The 17,706-nt window shown below is 40.8% G+C and overlaps 1 protein-coding gene across 1 annotated transcript in view; it reads right to left on the bottom strand.

Annotated features, from left to right (window-relative positions):
• Positions 1-6,881: 6,881 nt before the first annotated feature.
• The window catches only part of celsr1a (cadherin EGF LAG seven-pass G-type receptor 1a), a 117,745-nt gene continuing 106,920 nt past the window's right edge, over positions 6,882-17,706 (bottom strand). The window contains exons 26-36 of the mRNA XM_037696144.1: positions 16,199-16,373; positions 15,597-15,709; positions 14,062-14,141; positions 13,851-13,977; positions 12,465-12,590; positions 12,245-12,378; positions 9,651-9,751; positions 9,197-9,337; positions 7,242-7,493; positions 6,983-7,140; positions 6,882-6,926 (exon numbers count right to left, since the gene is read on the bottom strand). Of these exons, the coding sequence (XP_037552072.1) occupies positions 6,882-6,926; positions 6,983-7,140; positions 7,242-7,493; positions 9,197-9,337; positions 9,651-9,751; positions 12,245-12,378; positions 12,465-12,590; positions 13,851-13,977; positions 14,062-14,141; positions 15,597-15,709; positions 16,199-16,373 (1,452 nt within the window). The remainder of the gene's footprint in view (positions 6,927-6,982; positions 7,141-7,241; positions 7,494-9,196; positions 9,338-9,650; positions 9,752-12,244; positions 12,379-12,464; positions 12,591-13,850; positions 13,978-14,061; positions 14,142-15,596; positions 15,710-16,198; positions 16,374-17,706) is intronic.

Here is a 17,706-nt window from a genome sequence, read left to right as displayed (position 1 = left end):
TCACGTTGGAGGCCTTGTGGTCTCCAGGAGTTAAACCCTGTCACGTTGGAGACCTTGTGGTCTTCAGGAGGAGACCCTGTCACGTTGGAGGCTTTGTGGTCTTCAGGAGACCCTGTCATGTTGGAGGCCTTGTGGTCTCCAGGAGGAGGAGAACCTGTCATGTTGGAGGCCTTGTGGTCTTCAGGAGGAGACCCTGTCATGTTGGAGGACTTGTGGTCTCCAGGAGACCCTGTCACCTTGGAGGCTTTGTGGTCTTCAGGAGGATACCCTGTCACGTTGGAGACCTTCTGGGCTCCAGGAGGAGAACCTGTCATGTTGGAGGTCTTATGGTCTCCAGGAGGAGAACCTGTCACGTTGGAGGCTTTGTGGTCTTCAGGAGGAAACCCTGTCACATTGGAGACCTTGTGGTCTCCAGGAGGAGGAGACCCTGTCATGTTGGAGGCCTTGTGGTCTTCAGGAGGAGCTGTCATCACTGTAAGGTGTTTCCATCCCTTCATCTTTAAAAAAAAAGTCTTTGCAGCTACAGAAGTAAAAAGTTAGAGAACTTGAACGTTCCACCAGCAGATGGTGTGATCGGTCCATCTCAGCCTCCAGCAGCGTCTCCTCCTGAGCCTGAATTATTTAACCTGACTGGCTGTGACAGGACGGGGATAAAGAAGAAGATGGAGATCTTGACACCATCTACCTCCATCCTGTCTCTGGTGTCAGCAACTGGAAAAGATCAAACCAGTGAACAAACTTATTGGTGTACAAGAAAAACAGGACTACTGAGCTCCTACAAGACGGTGACCCCTGCTCAGAATTTTTACTACAACTCCATCAACGACTCACTTCGGTTGCCATAACAACAAACACCCAACCGGCAGGTGAAACTGGATTCGGCCGTGTACCTTTTCACTCTGCGCGCTCACAATCATCTGAGCCGCTAACAGGCCACCTGGTTCTGTGCTCACGTAGTAAACTTGGAGTTGTCGTGTTTTAAAGGACGCACCTTTGAGCCAGAATCCGAATGTGGCAACAAAAAAAAAAAACAAGAGACTTTTACAGGAAACACTTGGGGCAGCGAGTCGTCGTCTCCGGAGCTCGGATTGAAGAAAGTGATGGGCAGAGGTTCACCAGTCTGAAAAACTTTTAAAATGGTGGAACTTCAAAACAATGTTTCTTAACTGATAATTGGAACGGCTGCCCCGTCATCTATTCTGAATATCGTTAAAAGATTTAAAGGATCTGGAAAAATGAGCTCAAAGGTCAAGGATGAAAGTTGTGATCTTGGGGCCCTCAGGGGCCACTGCATTAAAAACAGGTCTGGGTCTGTTCTGGACATCCCTGCGGGGGCTCAGGAACACTTCCACAGAGCGTTGTCTGTAAACGCAGCTCACCGTGCCGTCCATAAACGCCGCTTAAAGCTCTATCAGGCAAAGAGGCCGTATGTGAACATCCAGAAGCGCCGCCGCCGTCTCCTCTCTTTCAGAATGGACTGAGGCAAAGTGGAGACCTTGAATGCATCGTCCTCCGGGAAAATAAGACAAACTGCACGACATCTTATCAGCATAGATCAAAACCCCGCCTCTCTGATGGTATAGGGGTGCATTAGTGCTTCTGTGGCAGCTTAGAGGCACAATCAATGCAAAAACATAAAACATTTCCGTCTAAAACGTCATCTGGCCCCTTCGGTTCTGAGACGTTCACACATTGTTGTTAAAAGAAGGAATGCTTCATGATGGGAAGTATGGGCCTTTCCCTGCTTGTCTGAGGTGACCCGCTGCAATAAAATATAAAAATACCCAAATAAAAACGATAAAATGTATCATCTGATAAGCCTTCAATGTCCCATTATGAAAAAAAATGTATTTTTAAGATGATCAAATCATTACAATCTGGTTTTGTTTACATTTTACAATCTGAAAACTTTTATTTTCTTATAAAACTGCAAAGGGGTTCCACAGAGGAGCGGCCACCTGTAACAGGAAGTAGGCGTTACCTGATTTTCCTCTTCTCTGCTGCACATTTCCACCGTGTTTCCTTCCAGTTAACGGCCTTAAAAAGCACAAAACATTTAAAAATTCTCAAGGACGTTTTTAATTTTTTACAATCATTTTTGTTCGCTTTCCAGTGTCGTGAGCGCATAAAAAATAAATATACATTATGTTACAAATCATTTCCAGTGTCTCGGATCGTACAAAATCAAGGACGTTCATCGACAGCATCGGTAAAAAGAAGGTGAAACACACGAGGGGGTCCAGAGTACATAAAGTACATAAAACATTTAAAGTGGAAAACTACTCCACATTAAAATTAGCCTAATTTTAGCAGCATGATACTTTAGAGTTGGTGCCATTTGGACTAGTTTCAATTCAGAATCTTTTTGAAAGTACTGGGTATCATTTATTAAATGCTAACAATAAAACAGACATCACTTTGATCAGGAACAACCAAAAAAATTAGGGATGCACAATATTATCAGCATGGTATCGGTATCGGCTGATATTAGCGATAAAGTGAAATATCGGATATCGGCCATTCCATCAAAAAAACTCACCAACATAAAAGGCGCTGGTTTTATACGTCACGCATGCTGTTGAGTTTAGATTTGTGAAAATTTACAAATTTGCATTGTTCAAGTGTTGTCATTGTGTTAGAGAGAGTAAATGTCATGAATAAATTTGATATTAAACATAATCCAAGTTGAAGTGTTACATTATTTTCAGCCCCTTTTTGGCATCTGCATTTGGTAGCAGGCCTTATTGACAACGATCATCCAGAATAATGTCGTAGTTTAACTCCACAGCAGAGAAAGCAATGTAGTCTCTGTAAGTAGGTCTAGGGGGAAAAATATCGGTATTGGTATCGGTTATTGGCCAAATAAGGTTCAACATATCGGCCAAAAATCCAATATCGTGCATCCCTAAAAAAAAATTTTTAAACAAGTTTTGAAGTAAATGGACTTGAAACGAGCCGAACACAACCCTGACAGGTTCAGTTTCAGGAAGGAACAGTGTCTTTTTTATTTTGTTTACTGGACAAACAAGCAGGACGGACACTGGGAAAAAAAAAAAAGACAGGCTTCACGTTGCCGAGTTATAAAACATTCCAGAAAGTCAGCGAGATAGTTTGAACGTTTTAAGGTGGAATGCTTATTAACGATGAATATCTTACCTGCTGCAGATAGGTCTCTGAATGAGCTCGGTTTGGTGAGAAAGGGGTTAAAACCTGACGGGAGTGACGAGCTAACAGTCCGAAAGCAGCCGAGACCAAACTGGATCGCAGCCATTTGCGGCCTCGATTTCCAAATGTATCATATGGATTGACACAAACACAGTTTGAACAATCCAGAAGGGCTAAAGCTAGCTGCTGCTGCTCTCTGAGCTTTCAAATTACCACACAATTCTGTGTAAAGCACAACTGAAAGTGAAGTAAACAATTAAAAAACTAGCCTTTGCACGATGCACAGTGACATTTTTACTTTTAAAATATTATTTTTACCAGTTTTTCTCCACGCTGCTAGCATGCGCTGCGTAGGTCAGTCGAGTTTCAAACGATTACAGCGGATAAATCGGTTGTGGCTTCGACAGCGTTTTGAAGAAGATGAATTAAATATTTAAAGGTGGACAGGGTCTAAGGTACTGAAGTGATGTTTTCCGGTGAATAAATAGTCGAGGAAACTTTTAGGTCTGACAACGCTGTGCCAGTGTTGTGTTACGTTTCGTCCCCCGTCGAGTTCTGATTCTCCACCAGCTTCGTTACGTTTTCCTCTTTACTGCATCCCTGTGGCTTTTAGGCTAGAATAGTAAAAGGAAAGATCCTGGCTTCTTGTCCTCGTTTTTTTTTTTTTTGTTGTTGTTGTTGTAGAAAGAAAGCACAACCCTGTGGTTAGGAATCCACTTTTAGGAGGGGGAACAAATCTAACCACAACACCTGCGTGTGTCAAAGTGCTGCTTTACTGTGTTTAATTGACTTCTTCCTGTTTTTAACACATTAAATTGTGTAGATAATGAAACTTATGAGATAAAATTAATCAAACTAAATCATATATATGGTGTACGAGGATAAGTTAAAACATTTGGCTTTATTACGACTCATTTATTACATGTTAAATGATTGTCTTTTCTTTTAGAGGTTATTATTAAATGTTATTAAACTCCTGCAAAAACAGGATGTCCCACCACAGCTTGCTGCAGTTCTTATTAAGACTATTTTTACAACCGGCTGCTCGCTTCAGCTTTTTATTTTTAAATATAATGTATAAATAAGATATAAATAGGAGCCTCGTTAGACTTTGTTGGCATGCTGGAGTTGGCATATTAAATGTTTTGAGCTTTAATTTTTAAAGCCTTTGCTTACACTTTCACTTTTTACTAAATTATAATAATTTATTATCATTTTTTTGAGGGAACAAAGTCATTTACATTAATTAATTAATCAAAAAATGAGTTGATAGTTTAATTAAATATTAATTAAAGCCCTTGAAATTGAAATAAACTTCATTTTTAAGACAGCAGCCATCCAGTTTGGTCTTGGCTATATTTCAACTAGTTGTTAGCTCTTGAGTTGGGTCAGAAATAAACTATTTTCTTAAACTTAGAAGCTGTTTACATAAACTTTCCATAGACCCCTACTTTAAAACGTTCAAACTATCTCTTTAATGTAAATTTAGGCCCTTTCGTTGAGACATAATGGAGTTTTAAAGTATTAAAACTTGTGTATGAGAGTAAGGCCTCAGTTCAGAATGAAGGCTTTTGTTCTGTATGAAACCAGAACAAAACGGGATTTTTCATTACAGCTCAGTTAAAAAAAAAAAGATATAAATCAAATACAAAATAGATTCTTTAACTTTAAAAAAATATATGTACACAATAATTACACTGAGAGGCTGGGAAAGAGTTGAAAAACAAAACACACAAAAAAAAAAAAAAATCCAAAACAAAGAGCACTTGGTGTTTAGGTCATCAGAAGTCACTGAGAAGAGCATGAAGGGATTGTAGTCCTTGAAATCCTTATGGACTACAAATGCAACTGTACCAGCAGGCGAGTGCGTCATCTTTCCATTTCTGTTAGAAAGAAGCTGCCCAAACGTTTCGTCCACGAAACTCCACAAGATGAACCCCTGCAGGCTCCTCGAAACCCGCGGAGACGTTCTTCCTATTCTTTGTTTGTTTTGAGCGGTTTTGGCACACGTGGCTCCAGATTCAGTCCGACGCAGGATTCCCTTTGTTATCGCTCGCGGCTTTTTACTTGTCCCGGGCAGAGCCAACGTCTGCCGTTAATACTGCTCTCCAGAGAGAGAGGAAGGATGACGTCAAAATGTTCAGCATCCACCTCCTTCCTGTTCGTCCTCTTCCCGGCCGTCTTCCTTTCCCGTCCTCCTGCGGCAGAGCTCCTCCTCTCAGAGCGGCGGGCTGGTCTGGGTTTTCCTAACAGGTCAGATCGAAGTCTCGTTACTGGCGCTGTTAGAGGAAAAGGTAATTGTGGGAGGGGGGTGTTAGGGACGAGGGAAAAGTGCAAGGAGACAAAGAGGAAGAACGGGAACATGCGAGGTAAAAATGGATGCAGGAAGGTCACATGCAGCTTTCAGGCAAGAATGATTATTTCATGCTGCGGTTAAATCAAACATTTCTTCAGTTTCATGCCGGCGTCTTCGTCAAACTACGCTAATGGTATGATGAGCCATCTCGTGTCTCTGTTAGCTCTTAGGTGGGCAACCTTTTGATTCCAGTTATTTAGTTATAAGAGCCGCAGAGCGATTCGGAAAATATTTTCTTTAAGACGGATAATCTGGAAGACATTTACAGGCAACACGTTAGCTTAAAAGCAGTGGTTCCCAACACTGGTCCTTGAGGAACACCATCCTGCATGTTTTAGTTGTTTCCTGTTCCAACACACCTGATTCAGCGATTTAATTACGTCCTCATGTTCTGTAGTAGCCTGTTCATCACACATTCATTCAAATCAGGTGAGTCAAAGCAGGAAAACAATTAAAACATGCAGGATGGTGTTCCTCAAGGAGCAGGGTTGGGAACCACTGCTTTTAAACTAACATGTTGCCTGTATATGTCTTCAGGCAATTACTGAAATGTAATTTTGTTGCGCTTAGGTGCAATGACAATAAAGCCGATTCTGTCCCTCAAGGACCAGGGTTGGGAACCTCTGGCTTAAAGTATGACAAGAAAACGTTTCCTTGTGGGAGTCTTTAGGGTTCCGTCTAATTCTGGAAACACAAACAATAACGTACAAGGCAAAACTAACGTTTTAGCCCATCTCAGTGTAAAAGTTTTACACGTATTTGTCTGAAACATTTAATTTAGACTTAATAAAGTTTTATTGATAACATTAAAGTTTTCATGAACTTATTTTAACGTTTCCTTCTTTTCAGTTAAGCATATCGGGGGCCAGATGGGGCTCGTCCAAGAGCCACTGTTGGCCCCCGGGCCATATGTTTCCCAGGCATGTCTTAAAAGGAGGGGTTGAGAATAATTCAGTTACTACATCAACATTTAGCTCGAAGTCTCTAAAACTGACTTGAGTTAATGCCGTTTCTGTGTTTGCTAATGTCCGTTAGCTGTAGGAGCCATCTTGAATCAGGTTGACTCAGTTGAGATGAACATCCTTTAATTGATTTCAGGGCGTTTAACTGCATGACTTTTAGCGGCGGGCGAAAAACAGCAAATTCAATCCAAGCATCGTTCGTTCGTTTAATCAACGATTCACAGATTTGATCTTGTGCTGCGACATGCCGATATTCTTACTCTGAGTCGGACTCGTTGCCCCCGTTGACCGTCCCAGACTTCAAGTGCATGGCCACGCCCCCGTTGGTCTCCCGGTAGATCCCCGCCGGCGGCGCCCCGACAGGAACCTGAGGCCGGGGAGCAACAGGCGGCTTCAACTTAATGCTGCTGTCGTGGTTGCCGGGGCGACCGCCTCCTCCTCCCCTGTCGTCGATGGAGGCCTGAGAGGACGGCTGCGATGAAGGGGTCGTGATGCTGACGTAGGAGGGAGACACGGGGGAGGCGTTGTGGTTGTTGTTAATGGGCGGAGGGGAGGTGATTTTGGGGGAGTTGTAGTCGCTCAGCTTCTCCCTCAGACGGTTCTTCATGTTCTTGTCATTGAGCGGGGGAGGGTAGCTGATCTTGTTTTTCAAGATACCTGATCAGAAAGATGATTTAGTGTTGAAGCAGTTCAACAAAAAACTATTAATTAATTAATTAGTTAATTAATTAACCCCCCCCCCCCCCCCATTATTTTACCTTTCCTCTGCTCTGGCTGGTGGTTGGTGTTGGGTTGACTCGGCGGTGCCGTGTCTTTAGGCGCCTGCTGCTCCCTCTCTTCTTTAGGCGCCTCCCTCTCTCGCTCATCGGTGTAGTTGAGTTTATTTTCGAGGTGCAGCTCCACGTTCACCTTGGTCTCCACCCTCAGCCTCTCCATCCCGCCCAGGTCCTCGCTGTCACTGGCTGTGGTGGCATCTACTGGCCAGTAAGGCTTCACGTGATTGGACTCACCTAGAACAAAACACCAAAATTAGGTCTTTTTTTTTTTTATTTCTGCTTTTAAATTCAGACCAGATCAGTGGGTTTTGGACCTGGACATCTTAGGAACAAACTTTGTCCAAAATTCTGCTGCCAGAGTTCTGATGAGAGTTGGTTAGAGCTCCATGAGCTCCCTGGTAAATTCAGAATTTGAATTCCTTCTAATGTGTAAAGCTCCCACTTGTCTTAAAGAGCACATCGCTCTCAGACTGCAGGTTTACTTGTGGTTCCTGGAGTTTCCAAAAGTAGAACGGGAGGCAGAGCTTTAAGATCTCAAGCTCCTCTCTTGTGGAACCAACGTCCAGGTTCTGTCCGTGAGGTTGACACCTTGTCTACTTTAAAGACTAGGCTTAAGATAAATCCTATAGTTAGGGTTGCCTTGGGTTGGCTATCCCATAGTTCTGCTGCTATAGGTTTAGACTGCTAGAGAAAAAACTGACCACATTTCCTCACTTTGCTGCTGTCCTTACTCCATCTACTCATGTTTGTATTTGTGATTATTGCTACCGTTAACTTGTGCTTTTCTTTAGTTTTCTCCCCATAGGAACTACAGCCGGACCAATAATTCGGTTTGTCGTCGTCTCTTTCATGTCCTCCCAAACCCCAGATGGCTGCTCACCCTGAGCCTGGTCCTGCTGGAGGTTTCTTCTTATTAAAAGGGAGTTGTTTCTTTCCACTGCCACCAACATGCTGCTCAGGATGGAGCGTCGAATCAAGTGAAGGTTCAACACAAACTGATGCCTTCTCTAAACTATTAATAACCAGCATTTCCTAATGTACCGTACGCGATTTTATGGAATAATAATTGGAACGAACTGGATTTGAACCTGGACCTTTATTAGATTTATGCTTCTTTTCTTTTATTTAGGGACCTGAGATCATTTTTGTTGTGAATAAATCAACTAAATTGATCTCAAATCATGGTTAAGCCGGTCACGATAACAAATGTTGCTGGGCGATTAATTGTCTCAGAAATTATTGCGATAAATGATATATTGTTTGAAATTTGACAATAATTAGTCATTATTGCCCAATTTAATTAAAAAGAATTGTTTTGTTTTATGTGTAGTACCTTTTTTGACCACTGGATGGCAGTATAAGACTATTTGAACCGAAGGATGGATAGTGAGGGAGCAGCAGCGTGTCTCTTTAAGAAAAATGGGAGGGTGGCCATGTCTCTCCTTCCTTTTTTCGGTTCTCAAAATGGCGGACGCTCGGTGTGGTTTGAGCTCTTTAGCATAGCATTTTTCACACAAACCTTTTAACAAAAAAATCAGTAAACAAGTTCTCAGCTTTTTTTTTTGTAGAGAAAAACACATTTTTACACAAAGGCACGAGTTTCAACCGTGGATTTTGAAGCTTTGACAAGACGGAGGTTTTTTCCACGAGGTCGGCCTGTTAGCTTAGCTCGTAGCTTAGCTGCTTTTAACGATCCAAAAACACGATTTTGGTTAAAACGGATTTTAAAGAGAAAGGCAGGGGTCAGTGAAGAGCACCGGAGTTGAGCCTTTTGTCGTCCAGTGTCTTCACTAGAAAGAGAGACACGAAGAAACGATAAAGCCGATAAATGAAAATTAGGTCCATAATTTTAATTTATCATGCGATTAATTGATTTATTGTGTATCGTGACAGGCCTAATCATGGTTTCTGTTTTAGACTAGCTCGCCAACATGTACCTTTTGGGGTGCTGTGAACGGGCCTCTCATTGTTCCATTTTTGCTTGACATCCAAGTCATCGTCCTCGCTGTCGGAGGAGTGGGAGGAGGCATAGGAGGAGCTGTGGTCATCAACAGAAAGCTCACTGTCTGAGTCAGAGTCTGACAAAAACACAGAAAAGGGGGCGGGGTTAAACAATGACGAACCCCTGCAGATAAAACATCATCTGTGTGCAAACAAGAGCACCACATTCGGAACATTGTACGCCCATCGACAATTACACAGCAATCATTTGTGACCTTGAACTTGCAGTCAAGGTGAAGAAAAGTTTTGTGACCCTTTATCCAGTGATGACGCACAAGTGTATGAAGTTTTGGTGAAATATCTTGGCGGATCAGAAGTTATGGGCCAGAGTAGAGAAAGTTTACAGACGTACTATACCACCATGCTTTTGACGGTGGTATAAAAACTCACCGTCTCCTTTGGGGCCGTTTTTGTGGAAAAGAGGACCGTCCAGATCCGTGTGTCCTTTAGCTGTTCCTGACGAGACGCTGGGCTTCTGACCAGACTCCTCCCTGGAGTTACAGTTAGGAAAGGCAGAGGAGGCCGAGGCAGGAGATGAACGGGAGGAGACAGCAGACATGGGGAGGTTTTCAGAGGACACAGAGAGGGGAAGTACAGCGTTATGGGAAGTTCATTCAAGCCTCAGCACGTCGTTATCGACAGCTACTGTTCAACACCAGTAAACATCTGCTCCTGTTCGCTTTGACAAAGATAATTAGACAATGTGGTTAAAACGATCCACACAAAGAAACATGAACCCTGACAGACTGGGGGGTAGGTTATTGTTGAACCCAAACTTTTAAGAGTCTTTTATGCTCCGCAAAACATTTGAATGAGTCAAAAGTCAAAGTAAGCTTTCAGTTCTTAATTACAAAACAACAGGCCATTTTTTATTAATGCAAACTCCAACATGTCGGATATAAGAGAAGCTTCTGGAAGCAGCTGAGGTTTTTCCAATAGCTGCAGGGGGAAACGTATGCATGCGTTACTTTCTCCTCTCATTTCTGCTCTTTGCTTTTAATTTCCTCTCAGCCGCTTCCGTTTCTCAAACAGCCACAGCTCTTCTCAAAGGTTACGCTCTCAGTGACTCCAATGGACAATTTGACTTTGCAGTTTTTCAAACACAAACTGGTTGTGATAAAAACGTGCCTGCTACATGTTAGGCCCACTCTTCTTTCCAGTGTTGCTTGAATTCATTGAGATTTGTTCTCTGAACGTCTCACCGCAGCATTCCAGTCAAGGTGAGGTCCTGGACTTGGACTGGACAGTAATTTACTTGGACCTGTAATGTTGTAGATTAGCTGCTATGTCTGGGATCATTGTCCTGTTCATCAGTTTGATTTAAGCGTCAGCTATCGATTGTCGACGCAGTGACTGCAGGGAGCCCGAACCATCAACCCTCCACTGTCCTGTGGTTCATTTAGATACAACTTTGCAAACCTAAGTTGTGCTGCCAACTACTTTTTCCGCTGATGATGTTCAGGTATTTAAGTGCATTTGTCCAACAGCACCTGGCTGCCATTTTCCTCTCTTCAGTCCTGTGGACGAGCGGTGTCCAATCCTGGTCCTTGAGGTCCACTATCCTGCATGCTTTACCCGTTTCCCTGCTCCAAGTTCTGTAGAATCCCATTAACCACCAGTTCATTCAAACCAGGAGTGTTGGAGCTAAAACCATCTAAAACACGTATAGGATAGTGGCCCTCGAGGACCGGGAATGGACTTAATTTTTCCACACAGCTCGTTAGGATACAAAGGCTTCATCATATCATGTTTACAAAATGCAGTCAGTTCTTGAGCTCTTGCTGTGCTAACAGAACTAGCATGAGCCAACAAGAGAAACACTCGAGAAGTTGAGCAGTAAATTTTCAGTGCTGTAACACACAGCTACTACAGCTACGCTCACATACCTTTTTATTTATTTTAACACTAAAACATTCAACTAAAGCAGCATTAGAACAAACATTTATGCGTTTGTGTTAGCATAGCGTCTAAACTAATGTGGTACAACACAGTTTACGCAAGTAAAAGTTTCTAATCACGCAGTTTGAAACGGGGGATTTAGGTGAACGTCACCAGTATTTCAACACAACCGGACAATGAGTTCAACATTAGCGAATATATAATAATAATAATAATATATCATTTTATATATATATGGTTGTGTTGTTTGTTTTACCACAAAAAGTGAATTTACAGGTTTCCTTTTCTTTTTGTGTGCATTAAATTTTTGCATCAAGGCCACGAGCCATGCACAGCTGAATTTAAGCAATACAAGGTGCATTTATATAGGAGCATGCAAGCATGGAGAAAAATGTAGAAATCTCTTACAAATATATAAAAAAAATTAAATAAAATAAAAAACGGTGAACAAATTAAAGAAGATATCCCGATGCATGCTCAATAATCCAGGTAGAAAAATCTAAAAAAGTTAAATCTGGTCTTCTGGACATTCAAAAAACAAACAAAGATCTTCATCTACATCTTTGTGAAAATAAATCGTCCATCATTAAACAGGGGTGGAGGTCTCTGTGTTCAACTGTCCCCCTCTTACAATGCTGTTATTGATGCTAATGAGTGCTAATGATCCATTGTTAGGCTGATGGTCCTTCTTGAGCATGTGATCAGCTGGTTTTGGTTGTCAGCAGCAAAACTGGTTGATCCACTCTGAGAAGGTGCTATTTAAGAGACTGAGCTGAATACAGCACCTCAGACTGAGAAAGTCTTTCGGATGAATGACGAAACGTTTCTACTTTTTTTTGTTGTTTTGTTTTTTTTGAATGTCCAGAGGACCAGATTTAACTTTTTTTTTAGAAATTAAAGAAGAAGCTGATATTGTAAGCAGCGGGACATGGTGTGTGCATAATGAGGTCAAACAACATGTGGTGTTAGTATTTGTTAATTTGACGCAAAAACAGAAACAAGGAAATTTGACAGAAAATGTCCACAAGGAGACCCCGTGCATCGGTCTAGTAGAAGCAGCCATGCGGTCAGTGAGCATGCTGTACCTGAAGGTGTAAGCCAGGTAGCTGCTGCGGCTCTTGGCTGACCTGAGCGTACTGTCCAGGGAGATGTTGGACTCGCCGATAGCGGTGCGAAACAGCGGGCCTTCCTCAGGGAACGACTTACAGTTGAGAGAGCGCTGATAGAAAGATAAAAATAAAAGAATGAACTAAAGAGGCAGGAAATAATAATACTTTTAAAAAGCTCACCGGTCTGTGCACTTACAGTGAGCAGCGAGGTCCTGGTGGTGCTGGAGTTGTCCTGAACGGTCGTTTTACCCGTCAAGACATTCTTGAGGTTCTTCCTCACTTCTTTGTTGAAGATCACGTGGAAGAAGAAGACGAAGACTCCCTGTGGAAGAAACACGTCCGGGTTAGAGCCCCAAAACATGATTTAAATTACTCAAGTCAAGACTAGTTTATTTATAAAACACATTTAAAAACAGCAGCTGTTACCAAAGTGCTTAACAATAAAATAAATGGCAGTAATTAAAGAAAAAAAGGATAGCAAAATGTAATTAAAGCATCAAAAGAAAAAAACATAAAAACACAAAACAATAAAATAGTAAATCAAATCACACTGTGTTAAAAGCCAGAGAAAACAGGTGTTTTTAGGAGAGATTTAAAAACAGGAAGTGAAGAGGTCTGTTTAATGATGGGGGGCAGATTGTTCCAGAGTTTAGGGCCCATGACTGAAAAAGCTTGATCTCCTCTGAGCTTCAACCAGGTTTTAGGTACAACCAAAAGCAGCAGGTCAGATGATCTCAGCGCCCGAGAAGGAACATATGGTTGAAATAGATCAGAGGATGCAAGGTCATTAATGCACTTTAAGGTCAATAGGATAATTTTTTAATCTATTCTGTTACGTACAGGGAGCCAGTGAAGGGAGGACAAAACTGGTGAAATATGATCAAACCTACAAGTTCATGTTACGAGCCGAGCTGCAGCATTTTGAACAAGCTGGAGACGAGAAATGGAGACCGGACTGACCCCAAGAAGAAGTGCAGGGTTGTAATGAAGGCATGGACTAATTTTTCAAGGTCGGACTGGGTCAACACTAACTTAAGCTAACTATCTGCCGTAGCTGGAAGAAGCTTTTTCTGTAGACCAGAGTTAATTAATTAATTAAACTTAAAGTCAGAGTTTTAAACCATCCCAAGATTTGTAACAGACTGTTTAAGATATGGCTCAAGAGAGTCAAGGTTTACAGGAACAGACAGCAGTGGAGCTAGGACTAGACACAATAACTTCAGTTTTCTGATTGTTGAAACTTAAAAAAATTGAAGACATCTATGCCTCAATTTCATCGAGACATTTTAACAGAGGGTGGATTGTGCATGAGCTATTGGATTTTAAGTGCAGAAAAATCTGACAATTATCAGCATAACAATGAAATGAACGGCCGTGTTTCCTCAGGATAGACCCCAAAGGGAGCAGATACAGTGAAAACAGAAGGGTTCCAAGAATCGAGCCCTGTGGAATCCCGCAGGAAAGATGGACCGAAGCAGATAAAATATTACCAACATTAACACAAAAGCTCCTGTCACTCAGCTAAGAATGGAACCATTCTAATGCTGGATAATGTTTGGCTTAAGAAGTCGCAAAGTGTTACCTGCAAGCAACTGAAGACGGCAAACAGGTAGTGGAAAAGGATGACATCACTGTTGACCGCCAATAAACCGAGCATCCAGGTGGCGCCGATGAGCAGCAGGAGAAAGAAGGCCATACGTAGCGCTGGGCTGAGATAAGAAAAATTCAAATGTTGGAGTTAACTGAGGCGTTTAAACCTGAGCTCTGGCTAAAACCTCGACTGAGAAACTTACACAGCTCCTGACTTCTCCACAGCTTTCTGCCTGTGGCCACAGGAAGCCTTCGCAGCTAAAATGAAGATCACTATGTTCACCTAAGAAAAAGACAAAGGTCAGTTACTTCTTTTTTAGTGCACTTAGTTATATTAATTTATTGTGCGACTCCTATTTTTATTTTCTTTATATTCTTTGCAATCCAACAACTTCTGCATACTTGGTACCGTTTTAGCTGTTCATAAATCAAAACATTCGGCTCATTCAGGACGTCACTTCTGGTGTTATAACTAACATTTAACGTTTTTTTTAATACATTTTCTTCGCTTATTCAGTTTTCTGCTACTTTTAGCTTTGCTAGTTTAAGCTTTTAACTAGTCTTGACACTTTCAGCTAGCCTTTGGCTACTTTTAACTTGGAGAAATCATTCTGCTTTTTTAGTTTTTGGCTAGCGTTTTGCTAGTTTTGGCTCTCAACTTACTATTATAGATTTTAGCCAATATTCTTTACTTTTAACTTTTTATTAGCATTTTGCTTCTTTTAACAATTTTTTTCTGCTTTTACATTTAGCTGGCCTTTTGCTTCTTTTAGTTTTAGCAACTTAGTTTCAGCTTTGTCCGTCATTTTAAGCACTTTAATGCATTTCCACTGCATTTTCTCGCAGAAAATGGTATTATGATATTTTCTGTTGTTGATTTCTGGAGATACTTTAAGTTAAACAAACATGTAGCTATCATAATTGCAGAAACACCGTGTTGTCTGTGGTGTATTTTTATTTTTTAGTTCAGAAAGTCCCTCATCTGTTATATAGATTTACAGGTTGTACTGCAGCCAGCCACTAGGGGGTGGCTATTTTGTTTTGGCTTCAACTTCCGGGTTTCATTCCAATGTCTTGAGTGTATAATCAGTCTTTGCTCAGACAAAAATATTTATTTTACAGCCCTGAAAGTTTTGTATTTGTATATAGAGCTCAAACAATTTATCGAGTAACTCAAAGATGCTCCGTTTCATTCGTGTGAGTGTGTACTGCTGATTGGTCACCACAAATTTTATAGTTTTTAACAGTGTGCTTAGAAAGAGAAGCAAAATAAAGACGAGGAAACATGGAAAAAAGACCAAAATAGACAAAAGTTTGGAATATATCAAAACAGAAGTGAATATACTCTAAAGTAAAACAACGTTTTTTTAAAAAGATCAAATGGAAATAATAATATTAGGTTAATTAAATAAAGATGATAAACCACTAAAAGCATGAATAACTAGTCTCTTGATTATCCAAAGGATTATTTACAAGTATTCGATAGCTAAACCTGTAAGTAAGCTAAAATAAAAACATTCTTTAAATTTGTACATTAAATTACAATTCTGTGTATATCCGTTTTGCAAACCATAAAATGCAAATAAAAATGTAGTTATTATTTTCTTTAAAGTAAGTAAAGTATTTTAAAAGTGGAAGAATGATCTGCGTTAGACAAAATGAACGATTATTCGCTTTTTTAAATTCTCTAAATTAGGAAGTAAAACAATGAAGAGACGGGACTGATTCAGGCACATACCAGGACGACTACAAAGATGGGTCCTGCGAAGCTCCAGATGAGGGTGTCGTGGACAGAAAGCCAGCAGAAATCTGGGTTTCCATAACCCTGAGGGTCGAGGCCGACTGCCAGACCTACAGACACAAAAATTATGATAAATATGAGGATTTCATAGATATTTCCTTTCCTAGGCTCTGTTTTTACAGTTTAGTCACTGCGTTTTGGTCAGCTGGTGTTGTGCAACATTTTGCTACCTCTGAATTTCTGACCCACTACTACACTCTGAACCAACCCCAAACTAAATGAGCCATCTTGGCATCATTCAGTTTATAATTCATGTCCATCTTTCTGTTATTGCCAGAAACGACAGGCCAAAAGTTGCCAAATAAGCAAACACATCAGATGAAACACAATTAATTTGTGATGGTGTAACAGAACACCCAACTTTACTCCTTTGCTACATGATTGATGCTACCGATTGTCTCATTTTGACAGATCATGAACAGACAGCCGTCTTGTTCAATAGTTTTCCCACGAGGATCTCAAGAAAACAGACGAGTCGCAGCTTGAACGTCCCTGACAAGTCTCCTGTAAGTTTGAGTCAGACCGTGCGCGTTCCTCACCGGTGATGACGGCCGGTATTCCCCAGCCGATGGCGTAGTAGAACCTCATGTGGCCGTGGTTGATGTTGCGCGCCTCCGTCAGCATGCGGTAGATGTGCAGCCCCTCCACGAACATCCAGGCGAAGGTGCACATGTAGAAGTAATGGAGGAGGATGGCTATCACTGTACACACAAACTGCAGGGAGGAAAAAGAAACTTTAGGTGAGACCAATTGTTTATTAGGCCAATTTTTTAATTTTCGTAAATCTCTGATCTGCTAATTTTCATCTGAAGTCCCTCAGACACACAAACTAACAAAACACAATACAAAACATATATACAAGTCTGATAATAAACAGAAATTTATACACTAAAGTAAAATCTATAAGCCCTGTATCCCCACTCAGAACACATACTTAAGGCCCAAAATGTGACTTTTTTTGTTTGTTTAACAGATTGAATCATTTCATTTTAATATTTGAATTAATATTTATGCATCTAAATTTATATATATATTTGTGCAAAACACGTGTCTAATACTGACAATATTTATTTATTTGGGAGCTTATTTGTTAATGCTTAAAAAGAGAAAACAGATTGTCTCAGAGCATCTTTTGGGTGTGGGACACCGTCCACTGCGTTTTGTCCATGCTGTCCAGTACAGGGATGCACGATATTATCGGCACGGTATCGAACGATATTATCGATAAAGTTAAATATCGGACATTTGCCATTCCATCAAAATAACTCACTGATATAAAAAGCGCTGTTTATATATATATACAGTATATATATAGAGGCCTGTCGGGATAAACAATAAATCAATCGCATTATAAATTTAAATTATTGATCTCATTTTCATTTATCGGCTGTATCGTTTCTTCGTGTCTCTCTCTTTCTACTGAAGACACTGGATGACAAAAGGCTCAACTCCGGTGTTCTTCACTGACCCCTCAATTTTATTTTTCTCATTAAAATCCATTTTAACGATCCAAAATCAGGTTTTTGGATCGTTAAAAGCAGCTAAGCTGCGAGCTAAGCTAACAGACCAACCTCGGGGAAAAAAACTCCATCTTGTCAAAGCTCCAAAGTTCACAGTTGAAACCTGTGCCTTCATGTAAAAAGTTGTTTTTCTCTGCAAAAATAAGTTTAAAACTTGTTTACTGATTTTTTTATTAAAAGATTTGTGTGAAAAATGCTATGATAAAGAGCTCAAACCACACCGAATGTCTGCCATTTTGAGAACCGAAGAGAGACAGCCCATGTCACGTCAAGGGGCCTCCCTCCCATTTTTCTTAAAGAGACACACTGCTCACTCCCTCACTATCCATCCTTCGGTTCATACAGTCTTATACTGCCATCCGGTAGTCAAAAAAGGTACTACATGCAAAACAAATTAACCAAAATTTCCTCTTAATTTGACTATAATTACTAATTATTGTCAAATTTTAAACAATATTATTGTTTATCACAATAATTTCTGAGACAATTAATCACCTAGAAAAATTTGTTATTGTGACAGGCCTATA

The sequence above is a fragment of the Nematolebias whitei genome, chromosome 22 (genome assembly GCF_014905685.2).
Source record: "Nematolebias whitei isolate Nwh7 chromosome 22, NemWhi1, whole genome shotgun sequence".
Lineage (NCBI taxonomy): Eukaryota > Metazoa > Chordata > Actinopteri > Cyprinodontiformes > Rivulidae > Nematolebias > Nematolebias whitei.
Note: the sequence above shows the minus strand (reverse complement) of the source record. Positions and strands in the feature narration are given on the sequence as shown.